The following is a 21,407-nucleotide window of genomic DNA, read 5'->3' on the forward strand; positions in this document are numbered from 1 at the left end:
CCCTATGTCCAGACAAGCTGCCCTTCCTGGCCTGATGATGAATTCCTGCTGGTCCTCTCCCCAGTGCTCTCGCATCAGTTTTGCTCACTGGTTCAGCTCATAGAATCATATCATAGAATCACAGAACAGCTTGGGTTGGAAGGGACCTTAAAGACCACCTAGTTCCAACCCCCCTGCTATGGGCTGGGACACCACCCACTAGATCAGGTTACCCAGGGCCCCATCCAGCCTGGCCTTGAACACTTCCAGGGATGGGGAATCCACAGCTTCTCTGGGCAACCTGTTCCAGTGCCTTACCATCCCCTCTGAGTGAAGAATTTCTTCCTAACACCTAATCTAAATCTCCCTTCTTTTAGTTTAAAGCCATTCTCCCTTGTCCAGTCACTGTCTGCTCAATGAAAAAGTTGTTCTCCATCTTTTTTATAAGCCCCTCTAACAGATCCACATCCTTCTTGTGCTGGGGGCTCCACACCTGGGTGTAGTACTCCAGGTAGGGCCTCACAAGACAGAACAGAGGGGGACAATCCCCTCCCTCGACCTGCTGGCCACCCCTCTGTTGATGCAGCCCAGGATGCAGTTGGCCTTCTGGGCTGCAAGCACACACTGCTGGCTCATGCCGAGTTTTTTGTCTACCAGAACTCCCAAGTGCTTCGCTGCAGAGCTGCTCTCAATGAATTCTTCTCCTACTCTGTACTCATGTCTGGGATAGCCCTGAAGCAGCTGCATCACCTTGCACTTAGACATGTAGAACCTCATTAGGTTCATGTAGACCCACTTTTCAAGCTTTTCCAGTTTTCTCCTCATACCAGCCCCCTCAGTGAGGGCTCTCCTGCTTCCTCGTGTTGTGATCCTTAGGAGACTCTTGTATAGTCAAGGGCTGTAACATGGGGCCTCGCAGCATGTCCTAGTACAACAGTCCAGTATGGATTAATCCTTCCATCCTTCACATCTTACCTGCATCCCCTGTAGACAGGTAAGTGCTGGGATCCCAGGTAACATCTCCACTGCTGCTGAGGCCCTGTGCTTAGACTTAGAATAAGCAGCATTTCCAGACTATGAGATAACTGTGACACAAGACACTCTGTTGTCCTGGCTCCTCTGAATTACTTCTTCATACCCATAATTAAGATAACTAAGATCATTGCCATATCTAGTGAGGGATGAAGCACACTTGTTGGCTGTTCTTACTGCAGAGTTCCGATGCACAGCTTCAAGTCTGAAATAATCATAATTATAAGCCTGCTGAGATACCGCCATATCTAGGAACTTATAGTCCAATTTTCATCAAATGGCTCAAACTAGAACAAAATACACACAGGAACAGAAGTCCCAAAACATAAACTTGTCTGTTCCTGTGGGACTTCAAACATCTCTGCTGCATCATTATAAAGGCCCTGTTTTGGTGGTTATTCAGCCTACTGTGTGCAGTGACATACCAAGAAGACACTACAGAAAAGGTCAGTTGTAGCAATATTTATTTCAGTTGTGAAATTCTAGAACAGGATAGAAAATGGATTTGGGATATCAAAGAACTGGATCAGATGTGAGACAGATAATTATTAACACAGATGTCTTGGAGGAATGTGCCTTCTTCCCTAATACCTGATGAAGCAGAATCCACTAGCAGTTGGACTGGCACCCTTGGCATTAAAAATTGGTGACTTTCCTCAATAAAGATGTATTCTGTATTTGCTTTCTGGTTTATGAGCCTATAGGGGATGCAATCTCATTTCAAAACTTTACTCTCTAACCAATAGAACTAGTAGTATTTTTATTTGTCTTTTAATACAGTCTCAGATTTCTTTGTACCACCCAGTTGCCAGCTGGTAGGGACTGAAATTAAATCAAATATTTGGCAGTTTATTGTAAAATGGGCATTTGTGTCAGTCATGTGTGATTACCCAATGGATGCATTTTGAAAACATGTATGTGCTGTCCTAGCTAATGTACATTGATTACAGATTGTGGGTGATATGAATGAATCTATAAAATTGAGTTCTGGAATCGTACTTAATTTTGCTTCACTTAGAATGGAATATATAAGAAGTGGATAGAACTGGTTACACAAGAACACAAGGCCTGAAAGAAAAAAGAGGGAATTAAGTTGCTGGGGAAAAAAAAAAAACGCACAAGGAGCCTGGCTGATGTGCATCACCAGAGGACAAGTTGATAGTATCCCTGACATTATGCTAACCTGAGCTCAGACTCTTTATCTTTATTGCAAACCCAGGGTCAGAACTTGTCCCTGCAACAGCATATCGCAGGATGGGGCTTTCTGCAATGCTCTGCACACTACTGCCTGTCTAAGTAGTTCACTTGTTCAGTCACTGCAGGATCCACCATTTTCTCACAAATGCAAAATTTGTATTCACCACACTGTGCAGCGCCTATGTTTGAACCTTGAAGCCACACACACTCTAGGAAAGGACTTGAGCTGACTTCTTGGATCTGAAACCTGTGAAAAAAATAACAAAGATTTTCACCATCCCATGAAAAATTCCACAGACTAATATAATGATTCATGATGGCTGCTACCTATGTGACCCACACTAGCATATAAACTCTTTTATGGAGGCTTGTCTGGATGAATAAACAAGTGATGAGCAATCTGATGACAAACTGTGGGGATGGGCAGCTGAGTACTAAGTGGTGGCTAAAGGCTCCTGCCTTTGGTTCACAAGAAATATGCATGGACTTGGTCTGTTCCTATCTGCATAGTCACTTACAGATCCGTGGAGAAAGCTGATCCATCCTCCCATAGCCAGGGCCCCTCAGATCCATTGTGAGACAGACCAGTCCAGAAAGAATACGAACTGTAAGACTGTGCCGATTGCATTACGAAGTCCTGTACAGAAATAAATATGAAGCCTGTGAATCACATCCCTGCTTCATTCATAACGGTGTATGATTTGGAAAAGGAAAGAAGGAAATTAAAGTGAAGTATTCACACCTGTGTGTAATAGACATTGTTTTGCAAGTGACTCTGGGCAGTGCCTCCTACACCTGGCAGTTAAGTGCTATTTTGGAGATAAGAAAAATGAACCTGCTGAGAGCCTTTAGCAGTTATCAGCTAAAATGGTCACTGAGATAACCACAGACTGCACATAGCTGGGTAAAGGATATAGGATTATGACCTCTGTTCTAACACCCTTCTAAAGCTAACGAGTACTAGCTCAATCATATTTGACCTGAGGTGGGATGGGGCTCTAGATGTAGACCCAAGCTGGTGTGTCTCAATGAACTCTCCTGAAGTCAGTGAAGATGCGTAAGAGAGAGTACAGCCACAGTACAAGCAGAGTGACTTCAAAGAGGCGGGGACCAAGTTTTTGCAACTTGGTCCAGCACCTGCATGCCATAGCATACTGCTCCAGTAGAAAGATGGAGTGACTGTTCAGACCACATTAGATGTAGTGCATGTACTTAGAAAGAGGAAAGAACAACAAAAAAAGAATCTTTACCAGCTCTTTCTTACTCTCTATCTTAAGAAATCTGGACTCCAGAGCAGAGCACCGAGCCTTGCTTTCTTGCCAAGTTTTCCATTCCTTTGAAAAGTAGTAACAGTTCTCCCCATACTGCAGCCAGGTCTCAGGACAAGGAGTACATTTATATCCTTGAAAACAAAACAGCACCTGATCAGCTTTGTCAGCGATGGCAGTCTCTTCTAGTCTAGTGGATTTCTGCAAGATCACAAGAGCTGTGCACAGCCTCTCTACCACAGAGAAGCAGCAACTCCTCTTTCATTCTGCAGCTAAATTCACATCTTCAGGGGAGACTTTATGAACACAGTTGCCAGAAGACTGGAATAACATTTCAAAATTAAAATCAGATAAGCAAATACTAAAGATTTTTTGAATATGAGCAGAAAGCCTGTGAAAATATGTGTATGAAATCCAGAACTGTAGAACTGATAATGACTGATTTTTGCACCGTATTTGAAGCCTTCCAGCTTCACAATGAGATGGAGTGCTGGGGTACTCTTTTTTCTTCTCCATGCAATGGGATAACTGCTGGTAGGAGAGTGCTAGTACAGCACAACTAGAGGAAATTTTGACGATTGAGTTATGTTCACAGAGACATGGATCTAGGTGGACATACAGGTAGAGGGAACCTAGACTTTCAGTCATATGGGGTCATCTCTATTCATGTGAACTTTCAGTTTCTTGCTAACAACTTAAGGGTCAGCTCTTCCCTCCTATATGCTTTGCAAAGCAACTTATATTGGAACTTCTCTGGCAGCATTTCATATATGCTATGGGTTCAGCATGCAGATGGCAGATAGTGATGGCCAGCCAAAGTGAAAGATATTGCACCCATTGTTCTTCCAAAAATACCTTTCTGACAGCTGGACTTTGTCTCAATCTGCCATATTATTCTGTTAGCTGCTTGTTGGGACCCTGGGTAATACTGAAGCCAGTAAGAATTCAAAATATTCAATTTTTCCACCACTCTTGCACAATCTAGAAAATCCCTTTTCTAGTTGGAAACAGAAATAATCACAAGTGGCAAAAAGACCTGCCAGATAAAATATTTTGGAGAACTTTGTGAACTGGGTCCAAACTACTGGGTGGATCATGACTATTGTTTTGCAGTTCACAAGGCAATTTGATATTATAACAACTCAGTACCAGCTGGGAATATGGGGACTTGATGCTGGATGGCAACAGATAGCACAGCACAGTGCACTTGATTCTTACAAGTAGCTTCTGGTTTCTGTTAAATTCAAATGCAGACTTTTACAAAGACAATAATTTTGTCACTCTTTCACAAGCCTTTCATTTATAATGATTCTCTTCCCTCCACTATGTGATAATCTAGCATATTAAGCCCACTCAATATTAAAGATTCAAACCATTATTTTACACAAGTTAAAATATACCCTCTGGATATGGTCTGTAAACTGTTAACACCAGTGATTCCAATCCTATTTGGCAGAGGTCAGCACTATTTGATCTGCTGCATCCACTACTATGTAACAGACTAAAACTGTCTTGAGCAGTCAAAGCATTCCAGAAAACTAGCGCTAGTAGGAATTTTCCACCATTTTTTTTTATCATAATTCGCTGAAACTGACAACAACAAAGGGGGAATGGTGGCATCAATGAATTTGCCTATTGAAAACACATTTTTTTAATATAAAAACAGAAGTATCATCATTGGGAAGTAATGGGAATTGTAATTGGGAATTAAAATTGGGAAGTAATTGGGAAGTAAAAAACAGAAGTATCATCATCATCATCATGAAGTATCATCATCAATACTTTCTGAATTAAAATGTTTATTTGCTTTAGGATTTAAAAACGCTCCATTACAAAAATTCAATAAGCATACTTCAAAGAGACTGATACTTAAGAAATGGAAATGCAGTCTTTTCATTGATTCACCAGAAATTAATTTTCCAAAGAAATAATTCAGAGCAATTTTAGAGATTTTGAATTTTCCTTTCAATATTTTTGATAGAAAACAATCATATTTGTGGTTACCATGAGGTGGAATCACCTTCTTCCCACCAGTATGTACCTCTGGAGGTGGCAAGTTGCTTTACAGTTTCTGACAAGTTCAAATTCTGAGCCTGGAGGTGCTCCAACTGCTGGCTGAGGTTTTCCATAATTGCCTTTTGCAGGGTGAAGTTTTCATCCCTTTCACGCACAGCATGGCAGACCAGGATGACTTGAATGACAGTGAAACAAGAATGAATTTGTTCCATTAATATTAAAGGCAAAGAGCTCAATGTCACCCAAATAAACTTACCAAAGATGCATATTTCTCCCTAAAACCAAATATACTTGACCTACCTACACTTTGTGTGTACTACATATCTACATCCTGACACATACTACATCATGATTTTGATGTCTGTGGAGTCTCCTGGGTGGGTAAATTCTTCCAGAAAGGGATCATTTTTTTTCTCCATTAATTCTTTAGGCTAATCATTTTCCTTAAATTGCTTCTAGTTGTTCATACAGCTCTGACCACCCCTTCTGTGACCATACTTACACTTGGCTGCCAAGACTCCTGTAGCTGCCACTGAACTTAGGCAGACGACCCCAAGCGCCATTGTAGCCAGTTGCCAACAGGAAGATCGACTGCGAGAATCTGAGATACAAAAAAAGAAGGAAAGCATCAAGAACAGGCACAGAATCAATAAATGTCTGAGGCTGGCAGGGACCTCTAGAGGTCGTCTGGTTCATCCCCCTCTGCTCAAGCAGGAACACCTAAAGCAGGTGACCCAGGACCATGACCAAATGGCATTTGAATACCTCCACAGGAGAAGTCTCCACAACCTCTCTGGGCAACCTGTGCCAGTGCTTAGGCACCCTCACAGTAAAATGTCTCCTAATGTTGAGAAGAAACTTCCTGTGTTCCAGTATGTACCCATTGCCTCTTGTCTTGGCAGTAGGCACCACTGAAAAGAGCCTGGCTCTGTCCTGTTTACAGCTTCTTTCCAGGTATTTAAATACATTGAAGAGAACCACACAAATACACACCACCACCCCGAGCATTGTCTTCTCCAGGCTGAAGAGTCCCAGCCTTCTCAGCCTTTCCTCATATATAATACACTTCATTCCCTTAATCCTTTTCATAGCCCTTCTTCGGACTATCTCCAGCATGTCCATGACTTTTGTACTGAGGATCCCAAAACTGGACACTGGCACCTCTCATCTTTATGTCTCCAGATCCTACATTGCACAAGACAACATGACCAGTACTCTGCCCAGTAAATTGCTGAGATTCCAGTATACCAGTAAGTGGTATTACACTAAAAAAAATGTCCTGCCATTTGGCCATGACCAGTTCTCCTCAGGAATTTGGGGCTAAGAAGTGAGTAGGCCATAGAGATTAGCTTAGCCACGAAGTATTAAGAGAATACAAATTGAACAAATAAAGCTAAACAGCATAGACTTTCACATGTGTGAAAAGACCATCAAGGAAACATTAGGGCTCAAAACATGGTCAACATTTTCATATGCTGCGAGGTATTGGTGTATTTTGACTTTTGGGTGCCTAACCTGCCAAACTGGGAATGAATCTTGTGATTCATGACTTTTGTCTTCTTTTGGTAGACTCCAATACAACACTTCAGTGAGAATACTTAAATTATGTTGAAGTCACCAACAGAAATAACTGGGATACCTGCCTCTGATACTTCTGTCTTTTATCTCCTGTGTTCCCTAACCCTCTAACCTAACAGTTGGGATTAACCCTACTAGACTACTAGGAATTCAGCTTCAACCTCCAAATATAAAATACAAAGAACCCTTGAAAAATGAGTATGAAATAATCACAGACTAGCTAATAAGGGAAAATTTCTTTCAGAAAGAGCTCTTTAATCTGCTAGCCTAATAAATTCATTTGATTATTCAGGCTGGAACATAAAATGTCTTTGTTTTTCTCATATCTTTCATACAGAGCAATTTTAAAACACTAACGTGTAGAGTACAGAATACAGATTTGGGATCAGCCACATTCCCACCTTCCTCTGTGTCCTCTGTGAAGCTATATAGCATATTTTTTATGATTTTTAAGTACAAAAATGTATTTGTCCATCCATTCCTCCCCCTGAGATATAACCTGCTTTTCTTAGCATTTATTTCAGTTACTCATATTTAAATGATTAAAGTTGAAAGACTTTCACAGGGTTCCTTAGACAGATTACTTCACTAACTTCCAGGACCTGACACTTGATATCTAGCCTGAACATGCCTTTTTTTCCTTAACTGCATCCCACAACTTTAATTAAGTCTCTCAAATTTAAGCACTTCTTCCCCTTTCTCCAGACTTCCATTCTTTTTAACATCCTGCTCTTTTTCTGTCCCTTCAATTTCTTTGAAGATTTGAGTCCAAAGGTCTCCCAGAAACTGAGCTGAAACACGTAGGTGGCAATCTACTCTGAGTGCCACATGAAAATATTATCCAAGGTGAAAGTTTGCCCTGTGGAGAACTGTCCCCAACATCAACACTACCTTTTGCTCTGGCAGTCTGGATGTCCTTGGTTTGTAATTTTTCCAATGTCACGAACTTCAGGTCTGCGTATGTCACTTCTTCAGTCATTTCTGAAGGTTACAGGAGAAATCAAAGTTTGGGTTGATTCCATAGAAGAAACAGAGCTTAGGTTCTGGCTGGGATCAGATATACGCTCAGTGTCACTGGGAGTTGAGAGAGTGATTCATATAGCAGTCAGAAGGGTTTTTTTGGCTCATTCTCAAGGACTTCATGACACAGAGGTGCCAGGGTTATTTACATGCAGCAGAAGCTTCTAAAATGGAGTCCCGGAATAGTATTTAACTCTCCTGTGTATGCAGATTGCAATGGGGCGTGGAAATCCCCAGTTTTCAATTCATGGAACAAATGCATAGTTACCCAGGTTGGGAACTGCATCCTTTCTGTAGAAAGAAAAAGAAGGAAGACAAGAGTTGAAGAGGAACTGATGTTAATTTTGGATTATGTCTAAACTATTCCTTGAAGTTTTTCAGCATCAGGAATATTTGTTTCCTGGCTTTATTCTCCAGTGATTAATATTCAGAAAATTTAGCCAAAATTGCTCCCCAGTCTTACTTGCTATGAGGAGGAATGGAGGTAAAATTAAGTGGGAACTATTCCTTTGCTTATTGTCTATGAGCACATCTCAGTTGTCCTGATGGGGTAGCACAGAGGTTTGTTAAAACCATTGCCCATTCCTGGGACATGAAAAAGTTTGTCCTTCCAGCTGTCCTTCCAGTTATGTCTGCACTGTAAAAGGGAGTGAGCTGAAGAAATCAGCTAATGGAGAGTCTAGGTAGAAAATTCACATGCCAGGGTATGATGCTGTGCTCCTATACTAGCTCAGGCCTAGAAGCAACCTAGGCACAGTCACATGTGACACATCACAATTCCCTCCTTTTAGCAAGAACAACTAACAGAGCACAGCAGCAAGTCACTGTGCTGGGAGTTGACACTGCATCCAAGGAGGAGTCACCCATCAGCTTGAGAGTCTGCCCCATGGTCTCTAGAACACCGAGTGCTGGTAGTATGATGGAGAAGCTGAGCAAGTTTACCAGTATTTCTATGTCTGCTGAAAAAAAGGCAGGAATGAAACCTGAACCTTCTGTTTTATTGCAAGTGGCACTGCTGCACACAGCTCAAGAACTGCTGGTCTCACCAGCTGTGAATCTCTGGGACAGAGGAAGAGCACCAAGTAGCATAGAATCCCAAACTTTTATCTTAGAGTGGAAGAAATGAGTACAGTAACTTAGACCACAGCATCTGGGCAGAAGACACAGATAGGCCAATAGATGTTAATTTCCAGGAGTGTCTTGGCCTGTCCCCGGTGAGATGGTGCTTGTGAATCTTCTGTCATACCTTCTCTCAATAACCATTATGTCATCAGTGGAAGGAACATGAAATGTGGAAGTGTTCTGCTCCTTTGCACCTAGTTCATTTGATAAAGATCCAGTTTTGTTTTACAAGTGACAGAACCCTTTTGGATTATCATCATCCATTGTAAAATATATAAAAACCTTCATGATGTCTTGCTACACCAGCAATAGTACCAGGGGTCCTCATGAGTCCCAAATTTGTTCTGTATTTTACATTTCTAAATGTCCCTGGAGAAGTATTGGGTATGACTAATCAAGCTGGCTTTAGTGGAATACTCATCTGAAGAATAAGAGGGAACAAGCAGCAATTTCTGAAAGATTTCCAAGAGTAAGCAGTACAGCAGCACTTTTTTCAGTGCTTTAAGAAGTTTTACTCCCAGTTAAAATCATGCTACCTAAGAAATAAAAGAACAGGCTTGACATCCATCCCTTGATACAACCAGAACAGGATAGCTAGACAGGACAAGAGTATCTTGTGCCCATGCTCAGATCTGCTTTCTCTAGAATCCAAGGAAAGATGTGGAAATCACATAGTTTACTGTTGCATGGACTATTAGATTTTAAACTATGTCAAAGAACAATGAAAAGTCAGTGATAGGACATTTTTGTTTGTTTTAACAATTCTGTAAGTCTGATCACATTTTTAGAACCTTTTGAAAGGTGCCAAGGGAAAATATGAAAGACAACTTTTACTTCAATAATAAAATAAAATAATAAAATAAAGCAAAGACAAATAAAATATAGAGATAACTGAGGCAAAATATCAAGGGAAAGTGGAGAAATTGAAATCATTGTTGGATGACAGCCACAGACGGGTTATTAGAAACACAGTATTGATGGCAATGCCACATAAATAGAAAAAGAATGATCAATGAAATTCAGCAAGAGTGAGTTATGGTATGCTTTTGGAGGGGTCACATCTTCACGTTGCACTGATGCTTTTTCATTAGATTTTTTTTAACCACTCTATCTGATATTTCTTCAGTTTGGTCCTTCTAGAATTTGAAATTCTTATGAGACTGAATTTCAGCTAAAAATCAACTGGTAATCTATTGAATTATGAGCAAAAATCCCCTGAAAAACATTGATAATTTGCTCTTCTTTTCCACATTTTATTCTAACAGTTTTTAAAGTTGCACATACAAGAAAAGCTATTTTACAGTTCTTTTGTGTCTTTTCTTCTAACTTCCATAGATCCATAGAATAGTAGAATGGTTTGAGTTGGATAGGACTTTAAGGATCATCTAGTTCCACCACCCTTGTCATTGGCAGAGATCTTCCAATAAAATTCTTATAATACACAAAAGAATTTAAGGCGAAAGAGAAAAAAGAATATTGTCCACTTCCCACATAAAAAGAAAGCCATTAGCTCGTGTTTCTATATTTCTTATTTGTCCACCAGGATGCAGAAACATTCTTCCAGTAGCAGACTAATTTAGAAACAAAAGCAATGAGAGAGAGAAAGAGAGAGAGAATCATGCTAAGGAATGTTTACACTGCACCACTTTTATAATTAGAGAATGGTAAATGTTTTTTAGCGTGCCTTGTAAGAATACATTATGTTCATGAATTAATTGGTTCTGCTCTGCAACTCTAAAATGCATCACCAAGGCTAATGATTCACCAGCTTAACGTGATTGCAACATGGAGCAACAAGTCTCTCTAGTTGCTATCCTGCCCTTAACATACACTTATACACCAGTCCCAGGTGGTTCCCAAACACAAATAGTAACACATTTTTCCTGTTTTAGCTGTTCAAAGAGAAAGAGAACATGAACACGATTTTATGCAAGTAATGATATTCTGAGTAGTCATAAGCAGAAACAGAAATCCAAGGCAGCTCTACAAAATAAAGAAAATTAACCGGTTGTTGAATGGAACCTTCTAATTTAACTAATAGTAGGACTTATTGTATCCAGATAGGAGAATCAACATGTATCCCTTATGATGCAAAGTATTTGGGGAGATTTGGCTGGCCATGCAGGACTTTCAAGACTGGGACCTGTGAGAGAGAAGTAAGCAGACCGGTAGTTGCAGGACTGACACAGCAGGAGACTACCAGGTAACAGGCATGATGGCAGAGCCTTAAAGTGGGAGATCCAGGAGGCATAGTATATGCACATACACGTATGCGCACAATTATTTATTATATTGTAAGCTCTTTCACCTAGCAGGAACTTCCCAGTTGTAACACACTCTAGACATTGATCACATGGATAAAGTCAATAGACTGAATCTGCAGAGGTAAGGGGCAGAAAAAGTATTGGAGGAGGGAGAAGAATCTGATACACATTTAAATAGGTCAATAACATGACCTTCAACCCACTCCCCTCAGGGTAGGGGCGGGGAGAGGAATAATTTGTAATGAACAAACTCAGACCCTTTCTGCTAACAGAAGGGAACGTTCAGATCTGCAGAGATCTCTTGATGCCCTTCATCGAACTAGTTCAACATCTAAAGTAAGAACTCATAAGTACCGCTTTTCTCCTGATCTGACTGGAAGGTTTCAGAGAACTCTTCAAAAGAGAGGAAGAAGCACATCAAGAAAATAACGAAAGGTGACAGGCAGAACCAAACAGGAGTTGTCAGTGACAGAGAACAGAAGAGTAAAAACAAAAACCTGAAGGGCAGAGACAAAGGACAGATCCAGAGGCAGATTAAAAGAGGTAGAGTGGGAAGAGACTGGATTCAACATACAAGGAATGTGCTCTTTATTCTAATCAGTGAATGGGTGAGGACGAACAGAATCTAACAAGAAGGAAAGTCACCGAGTAGCTTGAGACAGCAAGAGGCCACAGAACCACCCCTTCAGGATGCATAGCCTTGTCATGATCTGCTTTGTTTTAGGGTGTTTCTTATGGGTAAGTCACATCAAGTTCCTTTTCACGTGGTCTCTACTTATTTGTGGAGTTACCTTGGAAAGCTGGACGGCTGTTAGCAATTGATAATAACAGGAATTTCTGTTATACTAGAAAGAATTGGGCATATCAAATGCAGAAGAGAAGAATATTTGCTGTTATTCCAGGGATGATAACCCAGAGGTCAGGGTACCCAAGGCAGAAGAATGAGAAGGGTAGGAGTGCTGGAGAGAGACGAATTCAAATCGATGTGAGTGTAATATGTAATCCCCATATATATACACTCCCAATATTTGAGCATGGAGAATGATTTACATCTGTAGTATGGCATAGCTACAGATAAGGGAAAAGGGAAACTTGTGGTGAGTGCAAAGGGAAGTTGGAGTCTGCGCTAGAAACAATGTTAAATAGGATTTTATTGACTATGTGAAGTTAAGAATGTGAAATGGTGAAGTTGCCATCACAGTAACTTTAAATCTACAGCAGAATATACAGGGAAATTGTTGAAGATAACAGCAAGACCTTTCCATAGGAAATTCAGACTGGTAACTGTCTAGGTGACAGAGATAAATGTTGCATATCTTATTTGTTTTTCTCCTTCTAGTTCCCCCAAGTGAGGGGCGAGGAAGGGTGTCTCAATGCTGAATTGTGAGTATTTGGAGATCTTGCACTCTTTTAAGAAAACTGTGAAGGTCAAAGTTAGTAGTGGACATCAGTGTTATAACATGGTGACAGACATTTTCCATAAAAGCTTACTTTCATTTTGACTACTGAAAACTTACATAAAATACCCATTGCTTTGAAGGTTAAGTGCATTGATTGCTACCTATTCATTCATCATGCAGTACTGTTTCTGCTCCCTATTTGGATAACTGTAATGATTAATAGTGTTCTGGTGTAATTTTGATTAGCTGAGATTATGAATTTGTAATTAACCTTTCCTTAAAAACTTGTTTTTTAAATATATTTCTTTGCTGAATGGTGGTGTTATTTGTAAGAATAATAGAAAATAAGGCAAATGAAGGGCACACAGGAATGGCACAAAGCTACGCCAGGGGAGGTTCAGGCTGGATATCTGGAAAATTTCGTTACCATGATGGTGGTCAAATACTGAAGCATACTTCCTAGAGAGCTGGTTGATGTCCCGTGACAGTCAGTGTTCAAGAAGCATTTGGATAATGACCTTATTAATATGATTTAACTTTTGTTTAGCCCTCAAGAGGTCAGGCAGTTAGACACGATGACCTTTGAAGATGCCTTCCAACTGAACTATTGCATTGAATTCTATTCTATTCTATTCTATTCTATTCTATTCTATTCTATTCTATTCTATTCTATTCTATTCTGTTCTGTTCTGTTCTGTTCTGTTCTGTTCTGTTCCGTTCCGTTCCGTTCCGTTCCGTTCTGTTCCATTCCATTCCGTTCTGTTCCATTCTAAAACAAATGTGAAAAATGTCCTACGAGGATTCTGTTTTTACTAAATAAATATCTTTAAAAATGCACAGGCAGGTCTACTGACTGAAACTAAAGGAACATACAACACAGTATCCAAAATGTACCCACAGGGACAGAAAAAAATCAACGAGAAAGTCAGAAAAAAAAAAAAGAAAAAAAAAACTAAGTAAAACATAATAACATTGGTCAGACTGAACTGTGAAAAAAAGAAAGGAAGTTCAGAAATTATAACATGATGCAGTTCCTAAGGTTTGCAAACCAAATTGGTCAGGCACAATTATCAGGGGAACAATAAAGAGATAAAGCCAAACAGAAGCGAAACTCACCTGACAAGATTGATGAGGTTGGACAACTGCCTCCTATATGAAATACTGTGTTTTTCTCATATTTTGTGTCATTTACAAGCTGGAGTGTAACTCAGGGGTGTGAGGGAAGCTGAAAGAGGATACAGTAGGGATCTTTCCATTTATTTGTTGTTCTATGTCTAACTATTTCTTGTACCTCTTCTTCTCAGCTGTTCAGGTACGGAGTGGGTCCGTCTGTGGTATATCTGGTAAGATGACATATGATTACTTTAAAGATCTGTATCACTGGACAATTCCAGTAGCAAATAGTGGGATTAAATGTGGTCTTGTAACTCACTCAAGGGTGATGCTACCCCCCACATTCCCTTTATAGCTTCTAATGTTCTGCAGTAGTAACAAGCCAGCCCCTAGACATTGCATTGTCCTTGGCAAACATTGACTTACCACCACAGGCCTCCTTTTTTATTCCATGTATACTTACAAGTACAATATTAATAAAGCCTTCTTGTCACTGTATGCCTTTTAAAAGGCTCATTTTTTTTTTACTAATTTCAGTCCATTTCCTTAGTAATTAAGGATGGGATTAAAAAGTGTGGCAGTTGTTGGACATCTACAAGGCTGCATTAGTAAGATTGTAGCCAGCAGATTGAGAGGTATAATTTTTCCTCTCCACATGTCACTCATGAGGACACTTCTGGAATATTTAGTCCAGTTTTGGTCCCCCAGTACAAAAGAAGTGTTGATAAACTGGAGCAAGGCTCCTGGAAAGCCAACAAAATAATCAGGGGACATGATGTGTGAGGAGGGGCTGAAAGGACTAGGTCTGTTCAGACTGGAGGAGGCTAAGAGGCAGGGGGGAAGGGACCTAACTGCAGTTTTCTACAAGCTAAAGTGTATCTGAAGAGAAGACAGAGCCAGAGTTTTCTCAAAGTTGCACAGCCTAAAGATCCCAGACCATGGGCCAAGCTGCATCCAGGGAAGTTCTGATCAGACAGAAGATTAGGCAGAAGATCAGGTAGAATAAAAAATGTTTACCCTAAGGATGATGCTGCACTGGAATGGGTGCCTGAAAGGATGGGATCTCCATCTCCACAGACTGTCCAAACTCTGCTGGACAAAGCCCCAGATAATTGTGTCTAGCTTTGATATTAACCCTGCTTTAAGCAGGGAGAGATCTTAATATGCCCTCTCTAAACAAGATTTTTCTGCTCAAATTCTGTTTTCTCTCCCCTTCCAGGCTGGTGGTTGTGATTGGTGGACTGCTTCTTCTGTGTGGCCTGGTTTCTGTCTGCATGAGATGCTGTTTTCATTGCCATCAAGGAGGGGACGAATCAGGTCCTCAGCCCTACGAGGTCACCGTCATTGCTTTTGATCATGACAGCACCCTCCAGAACACCATTACCTGTGAGTTGGCTTTGACAGAGGCTGGGGACCTCAGCACACTCAGCTGTGAAGGGATGTACTGTAAAAAGCCCAGGTTGGGGCATCTCAAGGTCCTCCAATGGGCTGACAGAGGAAAATCCCAGGCAGGATGCTGGGAAAGTGGCATCTGTAAATACCATAAATTAAGGTGCTCACCAAGCCTCATGTAGCAAATATGGTCAGATGGTGAATTGGTTGTAAGATGTGTTTGCGTGAACTAAGGGCAGCTACAGGTGTCTTGGTGCCATTTGATGAAGGAGCAATTATGGGATATTGCTGAGGGGGTTTCATTCCTCCCCAGGATGAAAGGGTAGGAAAAGGAAAATATTCAGGCCATGGGGACAAAACCTGTGCACTCTGCTCTAATCGTATGGTGCTTTCAGAATGAAGCAAATGGCTTTTGTGTCCTCCCTTCCAGCTCTCCATTCGGTGTTTGGACCTGCTGCCAGGAGAATACTAGCAGTGGCACACTCCCATAACTCTGTGCAGGGAACATCACCCCTCTCGGCGTCAGACACCCCTCCAGTCTACGAGGAAGCTCTGCACATGAGCAGGTTCACAGTCGCCAAGGCCGGGCTGAAAGTGACAGATGTGGATCCAGTGCCCAAAGCAAAACTGCAAACATCTGCTGAGGTCAAGGATGCCCAGCCAGCCCTTCCAGGACGCTAGTGCTTGTTTTTACTGAATGGCAGTAAAATAGAGAATGATTTCATTCAGAGGCTAGTTCTTCTGGGCAGGGCTAGGAATACCAGATTAAACTCCTTAGTCTAATGACAAAGGCAAAAAAAGATACTAAAATTCCAAACAGTTCAAGATCCAGCATATTTTGATGGTTCCTTTTGACACCTCCTTGAGATAATCAACCATTGGCATTCCCCAGGTCCATTTATTACACACAGATGTCATTAGAATCACAGTTTGCATGTATAATCTAACAGGCAGCAGGATCAAGGTGCTGAGATACTTTGCACGCTGGTGCTGGAGACCTGCAGGGAGATGGCAGGTGTTACCTCGTTGTACTTGCCTCCAGCCTAAGGTTCCTGGAGATGGCAGAGCTTTTCATACCAGGAAAAACAAAAATATGAAAAGGCCTTACTATGCAGTAATAAAACCAAACTCTAGGAAGGTGCCAACAATTCACAGTAAATTTTATAAAAAATAATAATAAAAAAGAGCTGTGTAGGAACACAGTCTGTATGTAAGCAAATGATAGGATACACTGGTAGTATGTGCAGTGCAGTTCCCTAAATGATTTATAGGATATGTACAGCGAGCATGCTCTGGTCCTGAATAGGATGTATAGCACTTCTGAAACAGCAGTTACAGGCTCTGGCATTTGAATTAAACCTATGATATATGTGATAGCAAATCAAACAATGGGAGGAGCAGGAACACAACTGCTGAAATAAAATTCAATCATAATTTAGTTACCTTCATATTGTATCTTATATTAGTTATTCCTACTGTTGCAGTCAAAAGCAGATCAAGCTAAATAAGATCATTTAAAACATTTAAGCCATTTCTCAGATAGAGATCATTTGTGAGTCTTTCCTGATCCATACATATATGTTGAATCATCCAGAAATCTTCATCAAACTGTTTGGATGAGCATAGTTATGGATCATCTCTAAATGTTCCTCGGACTAGGGAATCATGACAAGGTGACAGTTGAATTACATTGGTATTGTCTCTATCCCAGGTTCAGCAAAAAAAACATTAAAAAAAAAGAAACATCCAATATCAAATAATAAGCAGTCATGAATTAACTGCATGTCTGTGTTGATGTTGATGTGAATGCACAGATCATGGACTTCACATCTGTTTGAAGTGCCTGCACAGCCCTTCCTGCTATAATCCTCACAGACTTTAATATGTTGATCTTCACAATACTCCTGTGAAATACAGAAACACGTGTTCATTTTGCAAGATAAGAAGAGAAAGAACCATGTTGCCAAATGTGTTTAAGAACGTAACTGCTGTTGAAATTAAAACCATGGAAAATTTTAGAAAGGAATTTAGAGAAGGTTGCTAAGATACCTTCAGGGACAACATAAAGCAGAACTGAAAAACCAAAACATCTTTGATGACGTCCCAGACCTTGCCCAGTCACAGAAATTTTATATCCAAGAAGAGAATTGAAAGAGGGTCTCGATTTCCTAGATCGAAAACTTTTTCCTGAATTACATAGTCGTTAGCTAATTGTACCATTAATGAATGATAATCTAGAATAAAATAAATAAGTGACGTATAAGGTTATGCCTTTTCTGCTCTACAACACGTCTGAAATAATAGTAACTGTTTGTGAAACATCTAATAGTGTGACCTATTTCATCAGCTGGTCCCTGAAGTCCAGTTCAAGACTGACTTCTCCAGCAAGCTGCAGAACGTTTCCTGGAAGGCTCTTGTTTACTTTACAGTCAGAGCCTGAAGCAAGCAGAGACATTTGGATCTGCTGAACATGTGTCGAGCACTATCAAGACCAGAAACTTCCTGGAAGTCTTCACAATCATTTCCACTGGGAACATACCATTCCTCCACTGCCTCCACCCCTTTCTTCCTGCCTGTGAACACAGGCGGCCGAGAACTGAGCTGTGCGTGCATTTAACATGAGATGGCAGACGTGCTCCACAGGGCAGCAATCCTGCTGCTGGAATTCCTCCCATGACTAGTAGAACAGGAATTAATAGTTTTTAAGAATTTTAAATAATAATTACACTGTAATTTTGATAAGATGTGCAATAAAAAGGGAAGATTTAAAATTCTTGATTTCCCCTTTCTCCACAACACATTACCTTTACTATCTCCTTTCTCCATTTCAAGGAAAAAGTTACATGTCACTTGTACCCAGAGCTGGGTAATACCTGCTGATTTATTTCCCCTGACCAGAACCAGTATAGTCTAACTCTCCTGCACTTTTCCATCTGCTCACATCCTTCTTCGCATGTCTCACACTTAATTGTAACATAGTGGAGCAGACACCTCAAGGCTTTTTTGCTGGCAAGAGATCAAATAATGTGACAATAATGATAGATATAACTTCACTTGTTAAGGGATAGTTTCCTACTAAAGTGATTTCAGATGAGCAATTTCAGAGAAAATATTTATAACTCTAGCAATGAATCAGACACTCAGAGCCTACAGGACATGAAACAACCAGATTAATAAATAAATAAATAGATAAATAAAATAGTAACAGATCTACAGACACTCTACATAATGATATGAGATGGTTTCTAAAAACAACAATTAGATGTCATTGACTGGAGACAATTTACTCTTGTTCTTAGGTCTGTCATGAATTGACAAAGTTCTCTCTTCCAGAAACTATCTAAAAATGAGGACTTAATCAATAAAGATCACGTGTACTTTGTGGGGAGAAAAAGTAAATAAATAAGTAAAGCAGAACCACACCCCATAAAAGTATATTATGCTTATTTACAGAGCTAAGCTACTACTTTGTTCTGCTATTTGCAGTTATTTGGCTGGGTTTTGTTCTCCATTGGAGGTGGTTACATCTCACTGTAGAGCCCAGATGTTGAATATATCATCTTCTGTGTCATTTTATAATGGCCAATAAGCTTTCTGGGATCTTTTATGCTTTCAGAATGAAAATGAAGTATAAACATTAAATACTATTGAACATTAGAAACTACTACTTCTATGCAATATTTAAACAAATACTCAAGTAGCAACAGTTTTCCCCTCATTTAAAATTAATAAGGACATGAATTGCCCCCGAATAAAGAATGACATACCTGGAAAATAAATGAAAGGGTTCTGGTTTTCATAACATAAATTTAGGCTTGGTTTAGCTGCTGTGTACAGGGACTAGTGTCAACTTGGATGGATGGGCGCACACATTTTCTACAGAGCACTCCAATATCCTGCACAACAAGAGAAAGATGAGAGCAAAAGGAATTCTCTTAAGCAATGAATAAGTAATTAAGGATCTGCATGTAAAGATTCCCATGCACTTTGCTGACTTAAACCTTGTCTAACTGCTAGTGTCAGACAAGCCTTAGTAATTTGTGCTGGAAACACATGAGGGAACCAAGAGTACACCTATACCAGGTTCTGTGACAGAGGTGTCTACTTACTTCCCTTAGGTTCTCCACCATTAAAACATGGGGTACTTGAGAAAAGCTGGCATTCAGAAACACTAGCCCCACTGTTCCATTTCTCCTTTGTGTTCACAGGACTATAAGTGGTAATAATACCCTTCACCAACAGGCCACTCTAATTACCTGACTGGAACAAAGGGATCCCAAACTTGTGTTAGTGAGATCTGTTTGCTGTCCTTTCCTGCTGTTTTTCACCATGGTACAAGTTATTCCGTTTATCACCTTATAACATTATTTGTATGCATTTAAGCAACTTGAGCTGAGGTCCATGCAATCAGTTTGAGAGGAATGAACAGCTTTTTAGCAGAAATAAGAAACCATAGAAAATCGAGAAAATTGAGAAGAGAGGTGAGACTTCAGCATAGAAAATAATGAGACATTTCCTAGAAGAAAGGAAAAGATCCACACAGTCGAATACTGCAGAGCTCCTAGCATTGCCCCTGGAGCACTGCGTAGCACAGCACAGGCTGCAGCCCCCTGCCCCTGGATTCTGAGTAAATATTTTTATCTCCTGTCTCTATGGTTACAGCACTGGCAGTACTTAGGGAATCTCTTTTAAAGTGAAGCTCTGCCTGCGTGATCTGCAGACACAGCAATACGCTACATGCTCAGAGTTCTTCTGACACTCAAAGTTAAGAAAGCACTCATTGTTTGGCCACTCTGGTAACCACTTTGTGCTTGGAGTTCAGTGTAGGAAAAACAACCAACCTCATTTCCAGTTCCTCCCTCCAGCACATGGACCCAGAATGTGGGGTTTGTCACATGCCCATGGGCTGACATTTTAATAAGAACTCTAAGTCAGATGCCTAGCTGTTTGTTACTGCTTCTGCATGTATCATCTTCCTGCCTGCCGTTGTGCCAGTGACGTTATTGTTTTTACTGAGCCGGAGGAGAGGGCTGGGAATTCAGTGCCTGATGGGGAGGAAGCAGAAAGTGGGAGGAGCAAGCCTTGTGGCTGCATATCCAGGGCTGCATCATCAGGACAGAAAAAGTTCAGTAAGGGGATTTGTAATCCTCACATGGGATTTGTTGGGGCAGGAGAGGTCACCTAGCAATGCTCTCATGGGCCATGTCTTTGCATCAGACCAGGGAAGAACCCAGAAACTTTTCACCTATTTGTAACAGAATTTCAACCTAGATGCTAGCTCAGTATCCTATATATACATATACATACATATACATATATATATATATATACACAAAATCCTGGAGTTGGAAACAGTGATTAACAGGAGTTTGAGATCAGTCTGTAAAACAGCTACAGTGGGCTGGTGGCCTGGGTGAAACAGGCAATAAAAAATCTTCACTTGAGGAAAAGGCAGCTACCTCTCTAAAGACCAGTAAACTTAGCAACTGCTATGATGCAGGCAATTAGGAAGCAAAAAGGAGGCCAAACATGGGTGAAAAGAACTATGCCACAAAACCAGCATTTTCTCCAGGTCTAAACAAAAATGATGCCTTGCTTCTGACTCACCCTTCTGAGATCCTCTGACACTACCTGCAACCATGGGGAAATGTCCACATGTCTAAGCACAGACAGAAACAAGTTGATGATGTTTCCTGTACTAACCTCATGCATGTGAACTACTAAAGACTGAAACACACTCATCTATGCCATTCCCACTGTTGGTTGCTCTGCCCTTAAGAGAGCCTGGCACGTGCCTGTTGGAGTTGGTCCTTGCACTGTGTAGGAGGTCACACAGCACTGTGTTGAGTAGTAACCCTATAGGCACTGAAACATCTGCCAGAGTTCTCAAGGAGCCCACTTCAGCCCTACAAGAGTAGATGTCATGATTCAGGTGAGAGAAAACACACCCCTAACTTGCCTATTCATCACCTCTCACTATAAAGGCATTTTAAGGTGACAGGCCTGATTGTACTTGCTTAATTTGT

The 21,407-nt window shown here is 40.6% G+C and overlaps 2 protein-coding genes across 2 annotated transcripts; one reads left to right on the forward strand and one right to left on the reverse strand.

Annotated features, from left to right (window-relative positions):
- Positions 1–1,414: 1,414 nt before the first annotated feature.
- LOC310892490 (C-type lectin domain family 1 member A-like) lies at positions 1,415–8,295 on the reverse strand. Its single transcript, XM_083820292.1, has 6 exons — positions 7,962–8,295; positions 5,995–6,093; positions 5,518–5,667; positions 3,459–3,610; positions 2,727–2,845; positions 1,415–2,455 (listed from the first exon to the last, which is right to left on the reverse strand). The coding sequence occupies exons 1-6, from the start codon at positions 8,047–8,049 to the stop codon at positions 2,293–2,295; spliced, it is 771 nt and encodes a 256-aa protein (XP_083676418.1). The 5' UTR covers positions 8,050–8,295; the 3' UTR covers positions 1,415–2,292.
- A 3,476-nt stretch (positions 8,296–11,771) lies between these two features.
- On the forward strand, positions 11,772–17,644 carry LOC310891911 (transmembrane protein 52B-like). The gene is made up of 5 exons (XM_083819444.1): positions 11,772–12,214; positions 12,816–12,859; positions 14,181–14,219; positions 15,209–15,375; positions 15,812–17,644. Exons 1-5 carry the CDS (start codon positions 12,167–12,169, stop codon positions 16,060–16,062), a joined length of 549 nt encoding a protein of 182 aa, XP_083675570.1. The 5' UTR covers positions 11,772–12,166; the 3' UTR covers positions 16,063–17,644.
- The last annotated feature ends 3,763 nt before the right edge of the window (positions 17,645–21,407 follow it).

This window comes from Anser anser (genome assembly GCF_964211835.1).
Source record: "Anser anser genome assembly, chromosome: 1".
Lineage (NCBI taxonomy): Eukaryota > Metazoa > Chordata > Aves > Anseriformes > Anatidae > Anser > Anser anser.